General features: G+C 42.4%; 1 protein-coding gene across 1 annotated transcript; it reads left to right on the top strand.

Moving 5' to 3' along the window:
* IAH1 (isoamyl acetate hydrolyzing esterase 1 (putative)) lies at positions 1-25,574 on the top strand. Its single transcript, XM_030198884.1, has 6 exons — positions 1-519; positions 10,025-10,077; positions 12,661-12,809; positions 17,450-17,611; positions 22,953-23,074; positions 24,834-25,574. The coding sequence occupies exons 1-6, from the start codon at positions 289-291 to the stop codon at positions 25,017-25,019; spliced, it is 903 nt and encodes a 300-aa protein (XP_030054744.1). The 5' UTR covers positions 1-288; the 3' UTR covers positions 25,020-25,574.
* The last annotated feature ends 1,429 nt before the right edge of the window (positions 25,575-27,003 follow it).

The raw sequence follows: 27,003 nt of genomic DNA, 5'->3' as shown, positions 1-27,003 counted from the left end.
ATATGCAGGACCATGGCCCATCCCATTCCACTGGCTTTGGCCTAGCTTGAGTATCCCTGTTTATAAATACATTGCTATGCAACCCAGACGGTTATAGAAGCAGAAGTCATTCATCCTCATTTACTTCTTGCGCTGGAGGGGGAGTTCGTGATACACTCACTCATCACATGAGTACCTGCCAAGGCGGCCATCTTTGATTTGGGCAACTTACGGCGTGCTTGTCCCATCCGCAATATTTGAAAACTTAATGAAGAAGGAACCGTTAAAACATAGTACTTGCTTCCCCTGATGTTAAGACGCATCACTCCTATCTTTTCTTTCGTCTTCTGTCACCATGGGATTCCTATCCAGATACAAGACGGCTGCTGGCAATTCTGTCGGGCGGAAGTGAGTCGACCAGTTACGGGTACTCCTTGGAGTCAGTTTGCAGCAGTGCCCGGCGGTGTCCGATTTGTGAACGGACCTGGCAAGATGATCGCCTGGCCAAGGATCGTGCTGTTCGGAGACTCTATCACGCAGGTGACAGACATGGGGAGGGGGGGTAGTTGCAGCTTTGGATGAGTGTTTGTGTTCATTAGTGCTCCTTTTTTTTTTTTGCCGAAGATATGTTTTTTTTTTTTATGGTTTGAGTGCGATCGTAGCGCTGGTGGGAGCTCCTTGCTTCTTCTGATTTCTCGTGTACTTGCTAGTAGTCTGTCAACTTTTACAAATACGTTTATATATTTTTTTCCAGTTTTTGCCACCTGGAGTTGTTTTTATTTCTGGGGGAATACAGGAAGCACTGAATGATCTTGAGCTTTTAAGGAGTTGCTGGAGTGGGACAGAAGGGAATTCTGATTACGTGGAGCTCGCAGGTGTAATCAACTTACTTATTATGTACTTATATGTATCATGGGGAATTATGCACTTAAAAAATCAAAATTATGCAAAAGTAGTTGGTATAATTATTTTTTTTACATAATATAGTAAGTAGAAAACATAGGCAGGTACTTTAACCAGTTTTGTAATTTTATTATATAATTCCAAATATCAAGAATGCCTTGTGAGACTAAATGCCCTGGGTCCATTTCTGTCCGTGCCTCTCATTTTTGGCAAGATTAAGGTAAAAAATATCCTGTCATTATGAATCTAGCCCAGGCTAATGTCTGAGGCAGGGGCATAGCCAGACCTGACATTTTTTTTTTTGGGGGGGGGGGGGGGGGGGCACTAGTCATATAGGTGCAAGTAGTGTTTGGTATACTCCTAAATAATTCCTTGAGTGCACTCGATAACGGATTTCTAAGTAAACAGTCTGGCCTATATCAACATAAACCACATATGTACTTATGGAAACTTTAGAAACACTGACATTTGAAAATAAAGTTGCTTTATCCCATAACTTAAACTTTGTAATTATAGTAGACTTGAATCTGGTGAACCTCTCAACACAAATTACAGTAGCCTGCAAAATAATTACTGTAGTGGCATATATCCCTCTACTTCAAATAGTGCTGATCAATATTACACCTCCCTTCCCCTAGTACCAACACCAATAAAGCATGAATTTAGGAATGTAGATAAAATCTGGAGACCCCAGATCCATTAGATCCAGTCTATATCACTTTAAATCAGGTTTCAACAAAGGATCAGGCTTTTATTTATTAGGATTTATTTACCGCCTTTTTGAAGGAATTCTCTCAAAAAGTCTCCAGATCTGACTTTATTGCTAAGACTCAACTTGTCTGGGGATGCTCAGAGGCTGCCCGAAGCAGGATTCGGAGACGTCCAGAGCCAACTTTAGTAGGAAGAAAACAAAATGTTTACATTCCTGAGAAGGAAAAGCCTATGCAAAGCAGGCCATGGCAGCAGAGGGTGCAAGGACATGGCTGAGCAGAGAACTGGGAAAAAGCCACATCATCCAGATTTATGGTGTTATAGGCTGGATCAGGGGGCTCCAGATGTAGCTTTTACCCAGTATCTAAATGCAGCACCCAACAGCACCGCGCGGCTAATATATATGCAAAACCTGATCGCCATGCAGAGTGGAGAGAAGCAGTTACAGGCAGTGCTGTAGGAGGGGAAAAATTTTTCAGTCGTATGAAATCCAAGGTGCCCGCTTGAAATTTCTAGGTGCCATGGTGACCTGACACCTGAGATTTGTCTAGTCCTGGTACAGTAAAAGAAAAAAAAACCTGTCATAATAAAGCAGCACTAATGTCCAGGACTCAAATAGCAGTAACCCTACCTTTTAAAAGGCAGCACCCCAGAATACCCCATTTATTTATTGCATTTGTATACCACATTTTCCCACCTATTTGCAGGCTCAATATGGCTTTCATAGTACTATGATGGCGATTGCCAATTCTGGTAAGAGAAATACAGAGTCGTCTAGTGTTAATGTTCATAAATGACAGATTATATTAAGTATTCAAGGAGAGAGAGTTGTTATAGTGGCTATGCTCTCTTGGAGCCAGCCAAAAGCTAGTCCCCAGTTTTGACTGGGGGAGCTGGCTGGGGCTTCTGGATTTGTTGCTGACAAAGGCAGGATTGGGAACCCTGAGACTGCTGGGCAGGGTAGGCAGAAGGAGTGAACCTACACCTTTTAAGAGCAGTAGGTCTTCCTCCGACTTCCACCTGAAAACCTCTAGGAAGTAGAGGCTACAGAAGGAGCAGGCCGAAACAGAGACTTCATGGTATCAGCATGGTTTCTTGATGAGATCAGCGACCTCTTCTACCTTGTACCCAAAAGGATTGTCACCTCGGCAAGGGACGTCAGCGAGTTTCTCTTGAACAGCTACAGATGAATCTGACAGCAAACCAGCTGAACCCTCCTCTTCAGAGAATCTGTCAGAATCCAAACAGCACTCTCCAAAAACCTGATAAACACTCCAGAGGAGAAGTCTGGACCTCTGTCATTCTGATCTGTCTTGCCTTATACAGGGGATAGATCGTAGAAGTTTGCCTGGGAATGGCTAGTATTGTGCACACGTCAAAGCAAAATGAAAGAACTAGCACACATCTGTGCATACACTTAAATGTTATTCTGCAGATAAATAGCAACATCACAAACATGGCCAGTTTATATGCAGAACAACATTCCCAAGGAAAAAACTCACCAAGATGGAGGAACAGAAGAACTCGAACGAAATGTGCACGAGTCAGTAGAGAAGTAAGACAAGTCTTCCAAACACTGATGGTCTGACAAAAGCAATGTTTATTACAAAACAGCAAGGACCTGATACGGGAACGTATCTCAAAAAAGATATAGCAGAAGTAGAAAAGGTTTAAAGAAGAGCGACCAAAATGATAAAGGGGATGGATCAACTCTCGTATGAGGAAAGGCTAAAGAGATTAGGTCTCTTCAGCTTGGAAAAGAGACGGATGAGGGGAGATATGATTGAGGTCTATGAAATCCTGAATGGTGTGGAACGAGTTGAAGTAAATCGATTTTTTTTTAACTCATTCCAAAAGTAAGAAGACCAGGGAACACGAGGAAGCTACATGGAAATACTTTTAAAACAAATAGGAGAAAATATTTTTTCACTCAATGAATAGTTAAGCTCTGGAGCTCTTTGCCGGAGGATGTGGTAATGGTTAGTGTATCTGGGTTTAAAAAAGGTTTAGACAAATTCCTGGAGGAAAAGTCCAAAGTCTTTATAGAGACAGACATGGGAAGCAACTGCTTGCCCTGGGATTTGTAGTATGGAGTGTTGTCACGATTTGGGTTTCTGGCAGGTACTTGTGACCTGGCTTGGCCACTGTTTGGAAAAGAGGATACTGGGCTAGATTGACCATTGGTCTGACCCAATATGGCTACTCTTATGTTTCTTCACCCTGGATAGTTAAATAGAGGGGTAGCAGTTGAATACAGTGAAGGCAGTGAGTGGCGAGTAGCATGCCGAATAAAGTGTATTCCGTCCAACAGAGATGAGGGATAGATCTGCCATGCTCGCAGCCGGGCTTCAGTATCACACAACAGTCATGTTACATTGACTGTCTAAAAAGTTGACAAAGTTAAGGGAGCATACAAACCCAAGTACTTAAGTGCCCCATCCACCCAAGTTAATGGAAAATCCCCGTTCCAAGACATTCAGACCTCCGGAAACACTGGGAGTTCCCTCAACTTGTGCAAGTTTAAGGTAAAACCTGAAAAAGTACCATAATGATCAGCCCGCAAATTCCTTGATCTGCACTTCCCCAACTGCAAAGGATTAAAGTACAAGCTAACACATGCGACTAGCTTTTCCTACTTGAGCACGCAGCTATGAAATGCACTACCAACTGACTTGAGAACGATTAACGAAATAAACTTTCGTAAATCATTGAAAACCTATCTCTTCAACAAGGCCTACAATGAGAATTCATAGCCTATAACACCTAACCACTTCACCCTATTCTGAAAGCCACTTTTCTATAACTTTGCTCAGCCCCTTTTTTTCCTCTTTCATGATCTTATTGTAACACCAATTGTACCTGTCTCCTGGAATGGCGATGCCATAACAGGTTTTGTAAGCCACATTGAGCCTGCAAATAGGTGGGAAAATGTGGGATACAAATGCAATAAATAACTAGGGGTAAGGTCACTTGCGGGGTTGGTTAAAACCACCAGTAAGTCATCAGCATACGCCAAACATCGGGCACTGTTTTCAGGACACACAGAGTCCTAAAGATAAGACAATAAAGGTGATAAAGGACAGTCCTGTTACATGCCCCAAGCTAGTTAAAAAAAAAAAAAGGGGGGGAGCTGTCTGAACCCCATTCACCAACAATGAGGCTTGGGGCTGATGGTTAAAAAGCATGGATGGCCTGTTTAAAAAAAAAACCCCTCCTAAAACCCGTATGACACAAAACCATAAATAGATATTGCCAGTTACATAAGTACCGAAGGTCCATCAAGCCCAGCAGCCTGTTTCCAACAATGGCCAATCCAGGTCACAAGTACGTGGCAACATCCCAAAAAAGTACAATACATTTTATATGCTGCTTATCTTAGAAATAAGAAGTGGATATTCCCCAAGTCCATTTTAATAATGGCTTATGGACTTTTCCTTTACGAAGCCATCCAAACCATTTTTAAACCTTGCTAAGCAAACTGCTTTTACTACATTCTCTAGCAACAAATTCCAGAGTTTACATGTTGAGTGAAGAAAAATTTTTTCCGATTTGTTTTAAATTTACTATTTTGTAGCTTCATTGCGTGCCCCCTAGTCCTAGTATTTTTGGAAAGACTAAACAAGCAATTTATGTCTACACTTTCCACTCCACTCATTTATTTTATAGACCTCTATCATATCTCCCCTCGTCCTTCTTTTCTCCAAGCTAAAGAGCCCTAGCCGCTTTAGCCTTTCCTCATTGGGAAGTCATCCCATCCCTTTTATCATTTTCTTATCCCTTCTGTGTACCTTTTCTAATTCCACTAAATCTTTTTTAAGATGCGGTGACCAAAACTAAAGACAATATTTCAGGTGTGGTCGCACCATGGACAAACACAAAGGCATTATAACGTCCTCATTTTTGTTTTCCATTTCTTTCCTAATAATACCTAACATTCTTTTTCTTTCTTAGCCACTGCCACACATTGAGCAGAGAGTTTCAACGTATCATCAACAGTGACACCTAGATCCCTTTCCTGGTCTGTGACTCCCTTGCATTACATAGCTATAATTCGAGTTCCTCTTTCCCACATGCATCACTTTGCACTTGTTCACGTTACATAAGAACATAAGAGTAGCCATATTGGGACAGACCAATGGTAGCCCAGCATCCTGTTTTCCAAACAGTGGCCAAGCCAGGTCGCAAGTACCTGGCAGAAACCCAAATTGTGGCAACACTCCATACTACAAATCCCAGGGCAAGCAGATTCTTCCCATGTCTGTCTCAATAGCAGACTTTGGACTTCTCCACCATGAATTCATCCAAACCTTTTTTATACCCTGATACGCTAACCATTTACTACCTCCTTAAGCAAAGAGTTCCAGAGCTTAACTATTTGTTGAGTGAAAAAATATTTCCTCCTATTTGTTGTAAAAGTCATCTGCCATTTAGATGCCCAGTCTCCCAGTCTTGCAAGATCCTCTCATAATTTTTCACAATCCTCTTGCGATTTTAATAACTTTGAATAACTTTGTGTCATCAGCAAATTTGATTACCTCACTAGTTACTCCCATCTGTAGATCATTTATAAATGTTAAAAAGCAGCAGGTCCAGCACAGACCCCTGGGGAACCCCACTATTTACCCTTCTCCATTGAGAATATTGACCATGTAACCCTAATCTCTGTTTCTTTCTTTTAACCGGTTTTTAATCCACAATAGGACACTACCTCCTATCCCATGACTCTCCAATTTCCTCTGTAGTCTTTCATGAGGTACTTTGTCAAAAGCCTTTTGAAAATCCAGATATACAATATCAACTGGCTCATCTTTATCCACAGGTTTGTTCACCCCTTCAAATGCCTTCTCGGCATCAAAAGTCACCACCAGAGAAGGCACTTGATGCAATCGACAAGCCATGGCCAGTAAACGTTTCTGGATATTACAGACAGCTTGACTGTGGCAGACCAAACCTATTTGTTTGTCCTTCACTAGTCTGGGCAAAATCCCTGCCAAGCTCTCTGTTAAAATCTTAGACAAAAGCTTCAAATCAACATTGAGTAAAGAAACGGGACGGTAGGAATCCGCCAACTTTTGGGGATGAGAGGGCTTAGGAATCAAAGTAACTGGGGCCGTGTTTGCATATTGCGGAAAGGATCCGCCATCCACTATGGCCGAATAATGAGCCAACAGGGGACCTGTTGCCTGTCTGCAACGATAGAAGTTTGTAAAATTCTCCCATATAGCCGTCAGCCCAGGGCTGAATTTAATGTTAGAGAATTAATGTTGTTCTTTAGCAGAGATGGGCCCATTAAGCAGCAGCACGTCAGCCTCAGTCAGGCAAGGTAAACTGGCTTCTTCCAAATATGTCTGCAATGCTATGGAATCTAGAGGAGTCCCTTGGGAGTACAGGGACGCAAAATAAGTATGCAAGATTTGAGCAGTATTTTCGTTTGTATTTTGAATCTGCCACATAGAATCTTTAAGTGAGGTCACCACCCAGAAGTACCCCAGGCCCTTACCACCTGCGCTAACAACCTGCCTGGCTTGTTCCCGTAGCGGTGGAATCCCATATTTCTGGAATAATAAGGCTCTAGAAGCCCATTCATGGGTAAGGGAATTTAGGGCAGCCTGTGTTGTGTATAACCTTTCTTGGGCAGCTTTACTGGGAGTATGAACGTAATGCCCACTTTTTTGTAACTAGGTTTTTAAGTACAGGATGCCAGCTGCTATACGTTTGTTGTGGGTGAAGACATAGGCAATGATGTCCCCACATAGAACTACTTTGGCAGTCGACCAAAAAAGGGAAGGTTGCTCCAAGTGAATTCCATTAGTGTGCATAAAAGTGTCCCATTTGTTATGCAAATATTTTTGAAAATTTAAATTGTGCTACAAATAAGATGGAAAACACCAGCCACCCATAGGACAGCTAGCGACTGGTATTTCGAAATCAAGCTAAACCATGGCATGGTCAGACACCTCTTCAGGGCCAATGGTAGCAGAAACCACAGACAAAAAGAGCTCTCTGGCAAACAAAAGACAATCCTAACGAGAGTAGGTCCCATGTGCCCTGGAGAGGTGTGTGTAGTCTCGTTCATCAGGATGGAGAGAACGCCATGCATCCACTAAAAACATTTGCATAAAATCCGCCAGATTGCATGGGCTGGCTCTCCTAGACCCCGACGAAGAACCTTGAATGATCTAATTGAGCATCAAGAACTAAATTAAGATTCCATAAAACAAGTAAGTTATGCTACTGATATGGTTGACAGTCATATCAAAGTACGATAAAATGCTGGGTCTCATTGGGTGAGAACCACAAGGTAACTAAACACAGAAAGTTCCATGAAGTAATCACAAGGCACCAGAAAGCGGGAAGTGGAAGAAGGCTCAACAGATGTCTTTGTGCTACATTTTACATTGTAGATTCATTAACTAGTTGCTGCAGATTGTTTTTGAAAAGCATGCATATTTTATGCACGATCTTTTTCAAAACCTCAGATGTGATTTCATACTGCTGCCTAGTTCTACTCATTAGGACTTATATACGCCAGAGTCCTGAGTCAGGCACGATTGTGCTGAAATGTGGTGCTTTAAGTCTTTTGTACTACTGCCATGCAAGAGCCTTTTTTATTAAATTTTTGTTCGTTTATCCCATCGTCTGTTTGGCCTTCTTCCATTTTACGCTCTCTGGTGTCTCGTTGGGTGGGACCATAAACCTCCATGAATACGAGTTCCCAACCCTGTAACCACAGTTTAAGGAGGATATAATGACTGTCAGGTCCTTGGATTGCACTTGAGCCTTGTACTGTAGCCCATGCCAGAGTAAGATGACCCCCCCCCCCCCCCCCCGGTGCATCTACCCACTGAAGAGGAGTAATATACATCTCCCACCCAAAGTCTCCTCATCTTTTGGTGCTCAAGATCTGTGAGGCGTGTTTCCTGTAAGCAAACCGTGTCTGCCCCATGGCATTTGAGGGCTGATAGTATCTTACTGCATCTTATTGGGAAGGCGATGCTATCCACATTCCACCTGACTATTTGAAGTGATATGACAGACATAACTTTTCCATTATGAGAAAACCACAGGTGGTAAGGTGAGCCAAAATCAAAAGCCTGGGTGCCCAGCCTTCACCCATGCTCTTGTGAAGGCCAAATGTATGTATAGGAGTTTGCCCCTCCCCCCCATGAAGCCCTTTAAAAAAAAAAAAAGCCAAAACAAGAACCATAGCCCAAGGAAAAAAAGGAAACTTACATACAACCCCCCCCCCCCCAAAAAAAAAAAAAAACCCAGTTCCCCTTTTACCTCTTTCCTGCCCCAACCCCATCCTTCCCCCTCTCAGCCACAATCATATCCCCCCTCCCCATAACCAAAACCCCCAACCCTCTTGAGTACAAACTCACATAAAGCTCCTCAGAAAGAAGGGACAACTTTATAACATATGGAATGATGGTAGCCCACTTATTGATTGCACAGTGGTGGAAGAGGATAGACACATTTCTCATAGAGGGCAGGTTAAGGAGATTAGAGCATTTATATTTGATGATGAACTTGACAGCACTTGGACAAAATAAGCTGGAGTGAATTTGGAGAACTCTTTAGCAGAAATATCATAATGTTATATATAGGAGATCCATGAGCAATTGAATGCTTTGGATAGTGTGTGTGGACATTCCTCTGTAGCTGGAGATGAACCACTTGTTATTAAATCAAGAAAGGCTAAAAAGACGTTAAAGAATTTATTGAGCTAAATTATTGTTGGTATACATGAAGTTGAAATGTTTTGCTTAATAAAGGATAGGAGAATGGGACTTGATATACTGTGTTTCTGTGGTTACAATCAAAGCAGTTTACATATTATATAAAGGTACTTATTTTATACCTAAGGCAATGGAGGGTTAAATGACTCGCCCAGAGTAACAAGGAGCTACAGTGGGAATCGAACCCAGTTCCTCAGGTTCTCAGGCCGCTGCACTAACCATTAGGCGCGTCTTGATCTGTTAATAAAAATTTTGAAAAATCAAACCACCACAGGTCTCTGGCTGCACCTTGAGATGTGGCTCATTACTGTGTTCTGAAGGTACCGAGCATTAATCCTGTACACCAAGCTCAGTATGAAGGAAGAGCACCACAATAAAACACACAATTTTTTAAATGTTTTACTGCCTTGCCACTTTATATCCTTAAACAAGCTTTACAGTGTGGTGGATTTTAGGGTCTGCATAAGCACAGCCACTATCACTTGCCTAACAGTAAAATGTATTACCCTCAGTCAACTGAACTTGGCATTTTTAAACACCCTGACAAATCTTATCTTGAGAGTCCACTAGGGACAGAGAAAGTACCTGTATGCAATGTGTAAAATGGAGGTATATCAAGAATCTAATAAAAATAAAGGGAAATGCAGAGGGAGTTGTGGACTAACTGTTAATTTTTTTTCTGTAATGTTTAGTTTGCCTTTGAAGCAGATGGGTGGGGAGCAACGCTTGCTGACAAGCTGGTCAGGTGAGTCAAGATGCAAAAGTCCAACAGCTTCGCTTCATCTAGAAGCCCAGAAATCATATATTGGCTCAGCTGTTGGGTATTTTTCTGCTCATCTTAATCTGCATGAAAGTATATCTTCTTCAGATTTTACTTTTGGGATTATAACATTTCAGTTTGTTGCCAAGGTGATGGCAAGGTATGGGAAAACTGCTTCCGAATTGGTTGAGACAGAAAGAGGGTGGATATAGTTGCTCAGAACAAGTTTTTCTGCTAAAGTTTATAAAAAATATCCAGAAAAGAGTGATTGTCTTGGACATGCTCAGTGCAGAAGTTCACTTGTAACAGTCTAGAGCCCTGATGGCGAACCTATGACATGCGTGTCAGCACTGACACGCGTAGCCATTTTCGATGACACGCGGTGCCGCCGCAGTGTGGTCCGCCCTCCCTCCTCGCTCCTGGAAACTAACCTTAAAGCCTCCTTTCACATCGCAGCAGCAGGGCAGGCCACTCCTTCCTTCCGTGTCCTGACCTCGCCTGACGTAACGTCCGCGAGGGCGGAGCACAAGGAAGGAGGAGAGGTCTGCCCTGCTGCTGCTTGCTGCAACGTGAAAGGAGGCTTTAAGGTTAGTTCCGGGCCCGGTAGCGGGTGGAGGGGGGGGGGCCCGGCGACCTCGGGTGGGCAGCAATCTCAGGTAGGGGGGGCCCGGGGGCGGTCCTAGTAGCAGTGATTTTTCTTGAAGTGACACACCACCCGAGTTATGCTCGGTTTTATGGTGAATTTTGACACACCAAGCTCAAAAGGTTGCCCATCACTGGTCTAGAGAGTTCCAGAAAAGAAAATTCAACCCATGTTCAATCTGTGTACAGCTTCAGAAATGTTGATTTCAATCAAAAAATTAAATTATATTTTTATTTGTCAACGTTTTTATTGATGACACTTCAAAACAAAAATAAACAGTTAAGGCAATTTGCCACATACAGTCATCAAACTTTTATCATTTTATCCCCCCCCCCCCCCCCCCCACAACATCCTCCCTCTGTTTATGCTTCAACATTTTAACATTGTAACATTTTATTTCCCTCCAATGGATTAAGTTTATTAGGCAATAACATCCCGCTGCCCAATTAGGCTATAAATGTAACAGCAAAACAACAATAAGGCCATACATTGTGCAGGAAAGAACATTACATAGGGGATTCCCCTCCCATCTCGTGGTCTCCCCATCATATTATCTCACTTTCCCCATCAACTATCAACAATTATAATTAACATTCCAATGCTGTAGTCATTTCTAGTAACTCAAAACTATATAATTTGTGCATCTTAATACACCTCTTCCTCAATCCCCTTCCCTCCATTACCCACCCTTATATAAAGTATTCATCTTCGCACATTCCACACTTATCTACCTTTCCCGTCAACATCCCAGGCAGCCTGCTAAATTATATGTTTAATGTGTACCATACCCAGCTTTATTGATCTAGGCAGTGATACAATAACCTCCCCTCCAACAATATTAACCCTTAACTCCAAATCATCCTACCCCTCCCTTCACAGCTAGCTTTCCACTTAATCTCCCTCACTTCAAGCATAAAAACACAATTAAACGTAATAATTACAAAAGGTGCCGAGTTTCCTTCAAATTTCAAGTGCTCAAGCATCTCCTCTAACGTCCCTTGGAAACCCTGGGAGATGTCCTGTTTGTAACTATGGCACGGGTTATTCTGGACAGTGTGGTGTGATACTCTGCTGTAATATTTTGGTACTATCTGCATAGTGACCGCTTGAAAGCATTCATGGGAATTGCTGGAGAACAGCTTTAAAGGTTTCAGTTACAATGAAAGTATTATTCAATATTTGGCATTGGGTTTGGGTGACTATTTCCTACTATATGAGCTTTAATTTTCAACAATTTTTATTGATGACAATTCGAATTAAACAGATCCATCAATATGAATATACAGAAATTCAATATCAAAACATGCAGAATAAAACTGCAACCATTCAGTCATTAAATGTTTGTAACAGTTTTAACCCCCCTACCTACTATAATTCAACAATTTGTATGTCAACAGTGTTATTGAAGGAACCAACGAAGTGACATTCCTGCAGTAACATACGCCTGTACCTCGGAACACTCAGGAGTAATTATCATGAACTATATGAGCTTCAAAAAAGAAATTACATGGAATACAGTGCTATTAGAGAGGTGCCTGGCTCAGTCACTCCGTTGTGCCCTGGACAACAGAGTACAACCATGTTGGAGGTGAGCTGTACACAGCTCCAGTGGCAATCGAATGCTGAGGCAGGTTACTGACCAAATCTATGAAAGGGAGAAATATAATGTGCCTAGAAGAGGGAAAGGGCATGCATCCTTGTGAGTTTTGGTGCAGTGCATCAGAGGTAGGCTGTCTAACCATTGTGCAACCCAAGAGGTGGAAGAGGCAGCAGCTCCCACTGGCACGAGCAAGAGAACATCAGACTTGGCAAACTAATTAAAAAAAAAAAAAGGGTAATTGGAGAAACCCCCAGAAGGGAGCTGAAAGGAATTGTTCCAGCATTGTTTCAGCATTTTTTTTCACTGACATATTTTCTTTCTTCAGAAAATGTGATGTTATAAATAGGGGCCTGTCAGGATACAATACAAGATGGGCTAAGATTGTGCTTCCAAGATTGATCACCAGAGATTCAGAAGCTGAAAACACCATTGCGGTTATTATCTTCTTCGGAGCCAATGATTGTTCTTTAAAAGGTTAGGCACTTGTTACACTTCTTCAAATTTGTTTCTTATTTTTCCTGGTCTGTTAATGAACTGTGTTGTCTTACTGAAACGTGGGCATTGTAGTCTCATACTTTTTTCTCAGTATCAAGGATGGAGAAGTTAGAATATAATAGACATGTGGCACTATTCATAGTGTATCTTGTTCAGCCGTGATCGTGAAATATCCGCATCTCATCCTAACTAGATACTGAGCGTCTTTCTCAAGACACCAGTGGTTTATACAACCAAGTTCGTTTATTCACAGTAGATATATTTCCAACATAAAGGCCCTTGAAGCAGGCATCTGGCCGAAACACGGTGCCGTGTCTGGCACTATCAATAAATACTTCTTTATATTACCTAGTCGTCCTGTTGTTCCTGAAGGTTTCCTGCTGGTCTCACTACTCCTCTGTTTCACTATTCACTATACAAAATATAGAAACTACCAGCTTTTTAATGGAAGTTATTCTTTCCCTGTGTGTGTGGTGAAGGGGCCTTGGGTCAGTTATAGCATTTTTGGCTACCAGAGATGGTTGTTTGAAGCAGAATGCTTTGTTGTGTTTTCCTGATATAGTCTCCCGCTCCCCTAGAGTGGTTTGCTTAGAGTCCTCTAGAAGGAGAGTGAGCTGGGGATGGAAGAAACCCCCATGGTGTTCTGTGGTAATTTACCTATAGACTGTTACATAGTAACATAGTAAATGACGGCAGATAAAGACCTGTACGGTCCATCCAGTGTGCCCAACAAGATAAATTCATTTTACATGGTATGTGATACTTTATATGTATACCCGAGTGTGATTTGCCCTTGCCTTTCTCAGGGCACAAACCATAGAAGTCTGCCCAGTACTGTTCTTGTACTAAGTTCTGAAGCTAACGTCGAAGCCCCTTAAAATTTACACTCCAGCCCATCCCTATCTATTCAGTCACGATCAGGGCGTAGACTGTAGAAGTCTGCCTAGCTCCCGTTTTGTTTACCAATTAACCGGTGTCGCCACCCAATCTCCGCTAAGATTCCAAGGAACTATTCCTTCTAACAGGATTCCTTTGTGTTTATCCTACGCATGTTTGAATTCCATTACCGTTTTCATCTCCACCACCTCCCGCGGGAGGGCATTCCACATATCCACCACCCTCTCCATGAAAACATACTTCCTGACATTAGTCCTGAGACTGCCCCCCTTCAACCTCAATTCATGTCCTCTAGTTCTATCGCCTTCCCATCTCTGGAAAAGGTTCATTGGCAGATTAATACCTTTCAATTATTTGAACGTCTGTATCATGTCACCCCTGTTTCTCCTTTCCTTCAAGGTATACATGTTCAGGTCAGCAAGTCTCTCCTCGTACAGTTTGCAGCACAAATCCCATACCATTTTTGTACCTTTTCTTTGCACTGCTTCCAGTCTTTTTACATCTTTAGCAAGATACGGCCTCCAAAACTGAACACAATACTCCAAGTGGGGCCTCACCAACGACTTGTTCAGGGGCATCAACACCTCCTTTCTTCTGCTGGTTATGCCCCTCTCTATGCAGCCTAGCATCCTTCTGGCCACGGCCGTCGTCTTGTCGCATTGTTTCTTGACCTTCAGATCCTCCGATACCAACACCCCAAGGTCTCTCTCCTGAGTCGAGCTTACTAATCTCTCCCCTCCTATCCGGTATCTCTCTTTTGGATTTCTGCACCCCAAGTGCGTCACTCTACACTTCTTGGCATTAAATTTTAACTACTCAAAAATCTGGGTGACCTATAAAAATCGGTTTCTAATGTCAAAATTGAAAAACTAGTACTAGTTTCTGTACTAGTTTTTCAATTAAATTTTAACTGCCAGACCCTTGATCATTCTTCTAATGTTCGGAGATCCCTTCTCATCATTTCTACTCCCTCTAGGGTATCCACTCTATTGACTATTTTCGTGTCATCTGCAAAAAGGCACACCTTTCCTTCCAACCCTTCAGCAATATCTCCCACAAATATATTAAACAGAATAGGCCCCAGCACTGACCCCTGAGGAACTCCACTGCTCACCTTCCTTTCATCTGAGCGGATTCCATTTACCACCACCCTCTGCCACCTATTGGTCAATCAGTTTCTTATCCAGTTCACCACTTTCAGTCCTAAGTTCAACCCTTTCAGCTTATTCATGAGTCTTCTGTGGGGGACCGTATCAAAGGCTTTGCTGGAGTCCAAGTAGATTACATCTAGTTCACGTCCCTCATCCAGTTCTTTGGTCATCCAGTCAAAGAAGTCAATAAGATTTGTTTGGCAGGATTTTCCTTTGTTAAAGCCATGTTGCCTGTCTGTTTCTAGAAAGTTAACTATCCTTTCTTTCAGCAGCAACTCCATTATTTTTCCTACCACTGACATGAGACTTACCGGTCTGTAGTTTCCCACATCTTCCCTACCTCCAATTTTGTGAAGAGGGACCACATATGCTCGTCTCCAATCTTGTGGAAACTCTCCCGTCTCTAAAGATCTATTAAATAAATCTTTAAGAGGTCCCGCCAGGACCTTTCTGATCTCCTTCGGTATCCTGGGATGTATTCCATCTGGCCCCATAGCTTTGTCCACCTTCAGATTCTCAAGCTGTTTTTAAACTGTTCCATAAATGGCGCAGTATCCACTTCATTCCCAGAAGTTCCCTCGGCAGCCAACCGCGGTCCTTCGCTAGGATTTTCCTCCATGAACATCGTGATCTCTAGGGATTATTCTGTAAAGAAGGTACTAACATTTAGGTATCAAAAATGCACATAAATTACCGGCACACATGCACCTATGAGTACATATACCTATGTCAATGCCGATATTTCATCTGTGCACCAGTGGCCTAACCGTGGGCCCAGTTTCACTTCAGGCCCACCGAGTGGTGACGCGTGTAGTTGGTGGGGATCCCTGGGCCCTGCCAGCTGAAGAGTCCTTTCTGGAGTCCCCCGAGCAGTCTTGTCCCTGCAGCAGTCAGCAGCGCGTTTTCAGCTGCTGATGCCGGCACTCTCTCCCTCACCTCCTATGCATGCTCCGTTCAATTTGCAGTCCTGAACATGCATGCACGGGGGATGCTGGTTGAACTGAGCATGTGCAGGGTAGGGGTAAGTGCCAGTGTCGGTGGTTGGGAACGCACTGTTGACTGCCGCAGGGCCTGGTGATCCCTGTCAGCCAAGGTATTCATCTTTACTCCTTTTAGGGGGGGGGGGGGACAGAGGAAATACGTGGGTCATGCCCACCCAGTCCACCTAATAATTGAGGTCTGACTACGCTACTGGTCAGCACTATTCTATAATATAGTTGGTGTCTAAATGCGATTGTGTGTACTTTGAAGGTGGCCATACACATGGGTAGCCTGGGCAGAGTATGGCCATTCTGCATAGTTACATGCTTAAATTATAGATTATTATAATTTGTGTGTGTTTCAGCAGTTTAGGCTTGAGCATTTTCACCACCTCTGTGGCTGGCATAAATGCTTGTGCGTAAAATATAGGTCCATGTGTGACCTGTTATGCTAGTATTCTACAAAGAAAAGCTGGTGTCTATTTCTCTTCATAGAATAGGCTCCCACTAGGTGACCTTTTAAAGAATTGTCCTTTTAACATTATCTGTATTATCATATTTGGTTTTAATTAATTGTTCTTTCTGAACCAATGGAATGTTTGGGAACTGCTGCATTCAAATCACCTCCCCCCCCCCCCCCCCCCTCCTCCAGGTCAGAGACCTACACACAGGCAACACAGATGCAAACACACATGCACACACTTACCAATGCAGAAAGGTTGGCAGGAATTCCACGAGCCATTCTTCAGATACTTTCCCCGCTTGTTTGTGATAATTTGTTACATTTCAATCAGACCAGGTACTTCATTAAAATTTGGCATTTTAACAATTAAAATCCCACAGTACAATAACTTATAACATACTGTAACTCAGTACATGGCATTGTCCCATCATGAAAACTTTATCAATTAGACAAAAACCGTCACCCCCTGCCTCCCTAAGCCTATCAAAAGAATTTGAGATTGGTGCATATTCCAGTCCTCAACTAGACTGAAATTAAGGACGAGTTGACACTCAGCTAGCTCCAGCAGTTCAGTCAGGCCACTCAATGTAGTCCTCCAAATCTTGCAAAACTATCGGTCTATTTCTCTGGTGCGCTTGACTGAGTACTTTTTGATTAAATTGTTCTCCCTATGTTTTCCTGGTTTTTTTAACACTGTCTCTTGCCACCCTATTTCTGTTTGTGGCCGGGTAACAGTCTGGTGTAATGCGTGACCGCTTTCTAGGCTGAGTCCCACTTGAAGAATTTTAATAAAGACTTCCAAAAAGAACTTTTTAAACTTAGAAACTGGCAAGTGCATCTGAGGTAGTCCTTTGAGATTTGTGAGAATAGTTTTCTTAACATCCACGTCTCTGTGCATACCATGGAAAATGTGAACATATAGTCCTGGCAGCTTCCGCTCCAGGCAATGTCTCGCATCTCTCTTGGCATACGGTACTACCTGTGTTGCTCAGTGGTGGGAACTATTCTAATTGAGGCAAGATTAGAAAGAACGGTTTCTGGGGCGCAGGAACATGTTACGTCCTCTGTTGTAGCAGCAGGAGTGACACTTTTTGTTTTGTTTTGTTTTGTTTTATTTCTTCTGCACAGATGAGAACCCCCAGCAGCACATCTCTTTGGCCGAATATGGGGAAAATTTGAAGAGTATGATCCAGTATCTGAAGTCTGTTAATATTACAGAGGATAAGATTGTTTTGGTAACCTCTCCCCCGTTGGAAGAGTCAGCATGGGAACAACAGTGTCTTGTGAAGGGTAAATGGGTGCTGTCACCCTTTCAGTTCTTCTCACATCGACGAGGCAATACAGAAGTGTCCCCTTGAGAGGGAATAGTGCAGGGAGATGGCAGTTTAAATACTCAACTACAGACAGGAACTTTAGAAATTGCAGGTTTTAATTTCCTTCCAAGAAAACAGTTGGTGGGAGGGAAGGAGAGTGATGTCACTAACGCCAGACATAGGTGGTGAATCCATCGCCTGACAGGAAAGAAAATACCCCAGTGGCAGCAACATCCATTCAGTCATCTTTCTTATAAAGATCCAACACCTGAAGTTCTCACACATCTTAGAGAGGTGACATCTCGCTGTAGCCCAGACTGCTCTGTCACCTTTCACAGTTGAGGCTCAGAGGAATTAGGTTACTGGCTGGCTGAAAGTTTTCTTAATATGTATATTCAGCATTTCTGTCCATATAAATAGCAGTGCTGAATATAAGTATTCAGTGTTGACCATTCAAGCCTAAAACTACATAAGTACATAAGTAGTGCCATACTGGGAAAGACCAAAGGTCCATCTAGCCCAGCATCCTGTCACCGACAGTGGCCAATCCAGGTCAAGGGCACCTGGCACGCTCCCCAAACGTAAAAACATTCCAGACAAGTTATACCTAAAAATGAGGAATTTTTCCAGTCCATTTAATAGCGGTCTATGGACTTGTCCTTTAGGAATCTATCTAACCCCTTTTTAAACTCCGTCAAGCTAACCGCCCGTACCACGTTCTCCGGCAATGAATTCCAGAGTCTAATTACACGTTGGGTGAAGAAAAATTTTCTCCGATTCGTTTTAAATTTACCACACTGTAGCTTCAACTCATGCCCTCTAGTCCTAGTATTTTTGGATAGCGTGAACAGTCGCTTCACATCCACCCGATCCATTCCACTCATTATTTTATACACTTCTATCATATCTCCCCTCAGCCGTCTCTTCTCCAAGCTGAAAAGCCCTAGCCTTCTCAGCCTCTCTTCATAGGAAAGTCGTCCCATCCCCACTATCATTTTCGTCGCCCTTCGCTGTACCTTTTCCAATTCTACTATATCTTTTTTGAGATACGGAGACCAGTACTGAACACAATACTCCAGGTGCGGTCGCACCATGGAGCGATACAACGGCATTATAACATCCGCACACCTGGACTCCATACCCTTCTTAATAACACCCAACATTCTATTCGCTTTCCTAGCCGCAGCAGCACACTGAGCAGAAGGTTTCAGCGTATCATCGACGACGACACCCAGATCCCTTTCTTGATCCGTAACTCCTAACGCGGAACCTTGCAAGACGTAGCTATAATTCGGGTTCCTCTTACCCACATGCATCACTTTGCACTTGTCAACATTGAACTTCATCTGCCACTTGCACGCCCATTCTCCCAGTCTCGCAAGGTCCTCCTGTAATCGTTCACATTCCTCCTGCGACTTGACGACCCTGAATAATTTTGTGTCATCGGCGAATTTAATTACCTCACTAGTTATTCCCATCTCTAGGTCATTTATAAATACATTAAAAAGCAACGGACCCAGCACAGACCCCTGCGGGACCCCACTAACTACCCTCCTCCACTGAGAATACTGGCCACGCAATCCTACTCTCTGCTTCCTATCTTTCAACCAGTTCTTAATCCATAATAATACCCTACCTCCGATTCCATGACTCTGCAATTTCTTCAGGAGTCTTTCGTGCGGCACTTTGTCAAACGCCTTCTGAAAATCCAGATATACAATATCAACCGGCTCCCCATTGTCCACATGTTTGCTTACCCCCTCAAAAAAATGCATTAGATTGGTGAGGCAAGACTTCCCTTCACTAAATCCGTGCTGACTTTGTCTCATCAGTCCATGTTTTTGTATATGCTCTGCAATTTTATTCTTAATAATAGCCTCCACCATCTTGCCCGGCACCGACGTCAGACTCACCGGTCTATAATTTCCCGGATCTCCTCTGGAACCTTTCTTAAAAATCGGAGTAACATTGGCTACCCTCCAGTCTTCCGGTATTACACTCGATTTTAGGGACAGATTGCATATTTCTAACAGTAGCTCCGCAAGTTCATTTTTTAGTTCTATTAATACTCTGGGATGAATACCATCAGGTCCCGGTGATTTACTACTCTTCAGCTTGCTGAACTGACCCATTACATCCTCCAAGGTTACAGAGAATTTGTTTAGTTTCTCCGACTCCCCCGCTTCAAATATTCTTTCCGGCACCGGTGTCCCCCCCAAATCCTCCTCGGTGAAGACCGAAGCAAAGAATTCATTTAATTTCTCCGCTACGGCTTTGTCCTCCTTGATCGCCCCTTTAACACCATTTTCGTCCAGCGGCCCAACCGACTCTTTGGCCGGTTTCCTGCTTTTAATGTATCTAAAAAAGTTTTTACTATGTATTTTTGCTTCCAACGCTAATTTCTTCTCAAAGTCCTTTTTTGCCCTCCTTATCTCCGCTTTGCATTTGGCTTGGCATTCCTTATGATCTATCCTGTTACTTTCAGTTGGTTCTCTTCTCCACTTTCTGAAGGATTGTTTTTTGGCTCTAATGATTTCCTTTATCTTACTGTTTAGCCACGCCGGCTGACGTTTAGTCTTTTTTCCCTTTTTTCTAATACGTGGAATATATTTGTCCTGAACCTCCAGGATGGTGTTTTTAAACAGCATCCACGCCTGATGCAAGTTTTTTACTCTGCGAGCTGCTCCTTTCAGTCTTTTTTTCACCATTTTTCTCATTTTGTCGTAATCACCTTTTCTATAGTTAAACGCTAGCGTACTTGATTTCCTAGTTTCACTTCCTTCAATGCCAATATCAAAACCGATCAAGCGGCCCTCGTATCGTTACCCCCTGCACTAGATCATGAGCACCACTAAGGACTAAGTCTAGTATTTTTCCTTCTCTTGTCGGCTCCTGAACTAGCTGTTCCATGAAGCTGTCCTTGATTTCATCAAGAAATCTTATGTCCCTTGCGTGTACAGATGTTACATTACCCCAGTCTATATGCGGGTAATTGAAATCCCCCATTATTATTGTGTTGCCCAGTTTGTTTGCGTCCCTGATTTCCTTTAACATTTCCGCATCCGTCTGTTCAGCCGCTAGTCAGATAACTAAATGGATAATTTCCAGCATTGCCTCCACCCCTTCCCTAACCTGTCCTATTGATATCTGGATAAAATCAGCCCACTTTTATTCGGGTAATTTTTGAAAATATCCAGATAGGCAGGGTTACGTGTTTGTTACCCATTGGCAAATGCATAACTCAATTTCCATATTGGGCTGAGGGTGTTTAAAAGTGGAAAAGTATTTTTTTTCTGTTGCTCACACACTCCAAGTTTTCATGCAGGGCTTGTTGCCATTTTATTCTGTGCCCCAGCGATAAGAGGAAGAGAACTAACCACGGCCTGGTATAGCACTTCGTGTCAGTCAGTGAAAACAATGCACTTGTAAAAGGTGGGGAGGCAGAGAAGAAACCTGAAAAGATGTTTGAGAAGGAGGAGGGAGCACAGATTTGGAGGACATAAGGGGGTAATTTTATGAAGTCATTTTTCGGCATGAAGGTGTGCACTTTGCATAGAAGTGCAAAGGGGAGGAGCTTGGATAGTGTATAAGTGGAGTTCACAAGTATGTGCATTGATTGTAAAATGTGCTAATTTATGCACATATTTAATCTAGGCACAGATTTTTACTCTTGTTCTCAGGCAAGTGTTTCTGGTTCTGGTTTATTATTCCTTAATATACCACCTTTCCTGACAGTATGACAAAGTGGTTCAGTGTCTGTGCCTGCAATGTGGTGCAGTTTCTACCGCTTCTGTTAGTATTTTATAAAGACACATAGACGGGCATTTTCGAAAGGACATCCTGCCTATAACATCTGTTCGAGATAGAACATTCAAAATGAACAGTCATTTTACAAACTGAAACGTCAAATATCCAGGGACAAGGACATCCAGGGACAAGGACATCTGTCTAGCAGCATTTTTACAGAAATGGCCACACAAGCGTCCTTGCAGAGCAGAGGGGCAGCCTAGTGGTCAGTGCAGTGGGCTGTAAACTACGGCACCCATGTTCATATCTTTTTTTTTTTTTTTTTTTTTGGATTTTGCTTACACTTTTCAGTAGTAGCTCAAGGCAAGTTACATTCAGGTACACTAGGTGGTCCTACAACTCTTATTTTAAATGCTGAGTCATAGTAAATGAAATGAACCAAGAACAGGGAAATACCTGCTTTAGCTGATTGTACACCACCTCGGTAGCCTTCAGGCTTTCAGGTGTCATAAATATTTAGGTACAGTATATGTCTGAATCTGGAGGGGCTCACAATTTAAACGAAAAATAAAAAGCTGAAGTGGGATTTGAATCTTGTCCCCTGGTTTACAGTCCACTGCACTGACCACTAAGCTACTTCTCGGACCTGCTTTTGCTTTGCTCAGAATGCCCATAATTCCTGAAGCTGTCATACAGTCTGGTGTTCCTTTCCAGTTTCACTGTCTGGGAAGAGGGAATGGGACAGTAACCACTGGACTTGGACATTTCTTCCTGTTCAATTATTGTCGTTGGATGTCCTAATTTTGGGCCCTCCCTAGACCAGCCTACAAAATGCCCCCCCACTTTGCTATTTGGATGAACTGCACTGTAGGATGTCCAAATTCTGCTGTTCCAAAATTGGAATTTGGATGTTTTCAGTGTTTTGTTTTTTTTTTGGGGGGGGGGGAGAATTTTGAGACTTCCATGTGGTTTTGAAAAGAAGCCCCATGGGGGGAAGTTATTAACGTGGGCTACCATCAAGATGTGTTATTTTACCACAAATCGTGCTATTTTAGCACAGGGTCCCAGTTTGTGCAAATTGACCCTATGCTAAAATAGCATGATTTGTGGTAAAATTGCCCATCTTAACAGTAGTCCACATTGATAACATCCCCCATAGGCACTTGCATATAAAATATCACCTTTATGGGCACCTTATAAATTACCTCCAAAATGTGATGTGTGCTCACGGTTTACCACACCAACCCTTGTTTGAAGGCGCAGACTTCAGTTTATCGTATGACAAACCTGTTCTAAGCCTATGTTATGACAGGAAAGGCTGAAAGCCTGAGGTAGGGATGGGAATGCTAAGGCCAGAGCTTTGCTGATTCCATATTCTGGGGTGGGGGATGTGGCCTGCTGACAAACTTAGACATAGGGCTGAAATGAAATGTTTTTCCCCCCATGTAAAATGATATGAAGAATGTTGAGGGGGGGGGGGGGGGTGCACAGGGTGCCTTAGTGTTATTTTAGGCTTCATTGTGTAAGGCTCGTTTGTAATAAGCTAAGCCTGACATGTAGTTTCTCACCAGGTTGCAAACTCAACCGGCTCAATTCTGTTGCTGGAGAATACGCCCGAGCCTGTGTGCAAGTAGCCAGGAGCTGTGGAACCAGTGTGCTTGATTTGTGGACCCTCATGCAGAAAGATAAGCAGGTGGGTGAGCAGCTGCTGTGCAATGAGATTGCTTTGGCCTTTCATGCTGCAGTCCAGCTCAGTCATTTTCTGTACTAGTGCTAGCTGAAGAGGTGTGAATAGTGGTCTGGATTTCAAGGGTTACAAGTGAAAGTAGTCTGTAGGCGTTAGTTTCCTATAGTAAACAAAATCTCACTGGTACAGAAAAGGGAAAAGATCAAATCAACAAAACTGTAATCTGATTTGAGAAAGAAATAAGAAAACACTCATAGTCCATAAATTCTCATTATATGGAGAAAAAGACCTCAGTGAGGAAGTGGTCCACTAGTGCATTGAAGAGGTTCAATTTCTATCACCATCATAGGTCATAAAATATCCATAGAAATGAGTCCATATATATTTAATCACAAAACTCAAATAATCGGTCAAAGTATAAAAATGTTTAAAAAAAAAAAAACCACCACAAATATATATTTAAATAGCATTTAGCTTAAACATAAAAGTCTCAGTTCCATGAGTTGTCAGTTCCTTTGTGTAAACTCCTGAATGCGTCTTCTGACGGTTAGGATGAAAGCCATAACATTCTGCACACAGTTGCACAATCCCAGCAAGGGCCTCTGTTTCATGAAAATGCTGCCTCTGTACAGAGAGAATCTGGTTAGGCTGCATTTCTATACTCGCAACTTCCCTCCCGATCAGGTCTAGTATTTCATCTCTCCTTAACCTGCTCCTGGGTCTAGCATTCTCTTCCTGCTGCCGTTGCATCACTTCCTGGGCCTCTTCAAAGCTACTCCCAGCTGTAATAGGGCCTTGCCAAACAAGTCTCCATCTCCCACTCCCCCCCCCCCCCAATAGGAAGTCCTTCATCTGGGGAAGGGTGGGAGGTGGCAGCGCTTGAGCATGGCTCTCTACTGCAAGGTACCACACAGTCAGGGAGTAGCTTCAAAGAGTCCCAGGAATTGGTGCAGCAGGAGGAACATGCTGGACATGGGAGTGGGATAAAGAAGGGGAGATTAAGATGATGATCTCCTGCTAAATCAGTGGTTTCTCAAACCTGTCCTGGGAGAACCCTCAGCCAGTCAGGTTTTCAGGGTATCCAAAATTAATATTCATGAGTGAGATTTGCATGAAACTTCCACAGCATGCAAATCTTTCTCATTAATATTCATGGTGGATATCCTGAAAACTTGACTGGTGGGAGAATTCCCCCCCTGAACAGGTTTGGGAACTGCTGCCCTAGGCAGATGCCTGGCCTACCTAGTGGCAGGGTTTGCCTCGTCTAGAATCTGTTATTGGTGTATTAATTAAGTAGATCAGTGAAATTATGATGATTCATTTGGTTCATTTCTAATCCAAAAAACCTTTATAGAAAATTGTTCAATCTATTCTAAGTGTAGGACTAAACCAAGGTCAGGAATTAATTTTTCCTTTTTTAAAACTTTTTTTAAATTAATTACTGTGTACTATAGAAATTATAATCCATATAGCAAACTGTTGACTTGTCATCTGACATCAAGACCTGACCTTAAGTTGAGATAGAATCAATGAATTTTAAGTTAAACCTTAACACAATGCTTGATGTAAAGTATTTATCTTCTGTGAGAGGTGCTGCAAGGGCTGAATGTTTTTCTCTAGAAATTTACATTCCTAATCATACTTCCTGTTCATGGGAGAGGGGAGAGATGCTTTTTATCTATTTCTTTGCTGGAATTCAGAGAGAGGACTAGTGGAGAAATGTTTTGGTTTTACTTGTGGGTTTTTTTTTCACACTTAAACATAGGACTTTTCATCCTATTTATCTGATGGGCTCCATTTATCGAAGAAAGGAAATGATTTTGTTGCTGCTCAGCTGTGGTCTGTACTAGAAGAGAAAGTGAGCACCCTACCTCTTCTGCTTCCATACTGGGCCGACGTGGACAGACAGAACCCTGAAGCCAGCCTCCTGGTGGACTCTGCTCAGAAATGAATCTGCCAGCCTTTACAGTCAGATGGTTTCTTTTACCAGTGCCAGCAAGCTCTAAGCCAGAGTTTTTATTGCCAAAATGCAACTACATAAATGGATTCAATTGTAATTGTGCCATTAACAGAAAGTACAGGTCAGTTTCAAAATGTAGTGCCTTTCTCTCAAGCACTTGTGAAAGCAGGGCTCTGTACAAGGCCTATGAAACCTACAATACAAAAACAGCCCTTGCAACTATCTTTAAAACACAAGCTAGATCAGATAGGGACTGGAACTGAATGAGGATTTGGACATTGTTCCTTTCATGTTGTGCAGATATGAGTAATAGCAGACCTATCCCTTTCTCTGGGCTATGAGGACATTTGGGGTCCTTTTAAGGACAGTGGGTGGCTGTGCTGGGATAATGTAGCGAGCCAAGCCTTCCTTTAATACAAACTGTAACTTACAAAGCAGAGAAAAGGTTTAGCAGAATGATGTGAGTGATTAACGTAGTAACATAGTAGATGATGGCAGAAAAAGGCCTGCACGGTCCATCCTAGTGGCCTAGAGGTGGACTTTGGTCCTGGGGAACTGGGTTCGATTCCCACTTCAGGCACAGGCAGCTCCTTGTGACTCTGGGCAAGTCACTTAACCCTCCATTGCCCCAGGTACAAATACGTACCTAAGCCGCATTGAGTCTGCCATGAGTGGGAAAGCGTGGGGTACAAATAAAAAAAGATTAACTCATATGTGCTACTTTGTGTATACCAGACCTTGATTTGTATCTGCCATTTTCAGGGCACAGACTGTAGAAGTCTGCCCAGCACTAGCCCTGCCTCCCAACACCAACTGATTAGGTGGGGAAACTGTTGCTGTTTTTTCTTTGGATACTGCACTTTACAAGATTTTGTACTATTTTGCATATATGCCCCTTTTATTTTTTTTCTGAATAGTTACATGATTTTGAAAATTAAAATTTAACATAAACTTGGTAATGTGTTCTTCAGTGTTTTGTTTACTGCATTCATTGTGACAAGTGGTTGAATTACCACTAGTTTGAACTGGTGAGCACCACTGATCAAGGCTTCCATCCTGTCTGCTGTCCATTTGGCTTTTGTCTCAATTTATTCATTTATTTTAAGAATACAAAAAAAAAAGTTGGAAGTACATTTTATATTCATGTACCTCTATAATTAGAACATGAGATGCTCCTGTTAAAAAGGTTTTGAAATATAAGAGGGTGTCCTGCTCCCTTTAGAATAGAGAGTAATGTGAAAGCCTCTCCCCCCACCCCATTTACTAAGCTGTGCAGCAATGCTGACGCTTGGCACTTGTGCAGCTTAGTAAACTGGGGGGGGGGGGGTAGTTTGTAAAGATTTAATTGCAAGATGTGTGTTTTAGTATATTAATTAGAGGGGGAAGCTGTACTTTTTTCAGCAGTTTATATTTTTACATCTGAGGCAAATGCAGTTAGGGAGAAATATTATTATTACTCTACAGTACAACATTTTATTGCTATTTTTCTGATCTCTTAAGGTAAACAAATCGCATTCTAGTACTTTTTATATACTTGAAATAAAATTTATTGCAAGAAGACAAACTTGGCAGCTGTAGATGAATTTGCTGAATAGTTAAGTATTCATGTTTTATGGTTCAAATGTTTTTATTGAATGTTAAAAGGCAAACAGTATAATGTACAGCAATCAGAAAAATATTGTTCTTTATTTCCAATTCCAATACAACCAGTGAATTAAAGAACCATTCAATTCACCCACTCACCATCCCTTCCTCTACCACAAATAAACAAGAAGCCGCTATAAGGATATATCACAAACATTATAGGTTCAGTACTCTGCTATGTGCATGTGGTGTTAAAGAATTCCAAAAGGGTTTTGCCTTTCACTGATTTCAAATCACCACCATCTAATTTTTCATGTCACCTCTGCTGATAGCCACATAACAAAGAATGCATTTCTTTGCAGTTAAGTCAGAGACAGAACAGGAGTTTATC

This window comes from Microcaecilia unicolor, chromosome 3 (assembly GCF_901765095.1).
Source record: "Microcaecilia unicolor chromosome 3, aMicUni1.1, whole genome shotgun sequence".
In the NCBI taxonomy this organism is placed as follows: domain Eukaryota; kingdom Metazoa; phylum Chordata; class Amphibia; order Gymnophiona; family Siphonopidae; genus Microcaecilia; species Microcaecilia unicolor.
Note: the sequence above shows the minus strand (reverse complement) of the source record. Positions and strands in the feature narration are given on the sequence as shown.

Coding starts and splice junctions, on each gene's coding strand:
- IAH1 (XM_030198884.1), top strand. CDS start 289: ATGTTAAGACGCATCACTCCTATCTTTTCTTTCGTCTTCTGTCACCAT. Junction 17,612..22,952: donor ACAACAGTGTCTTGTGAAGG/GTAAATGGGTGC, acceptor GTTTCTCACCAG/GTTGCAAACTCAACCGGCTC. Junction 23,075..24,833: donor TCATGCAGAAAGATAAGCAG/GTGGGTGAGCAG, acceptor ACTTAAACATAG/GACTTTTCATCCTATTTATC.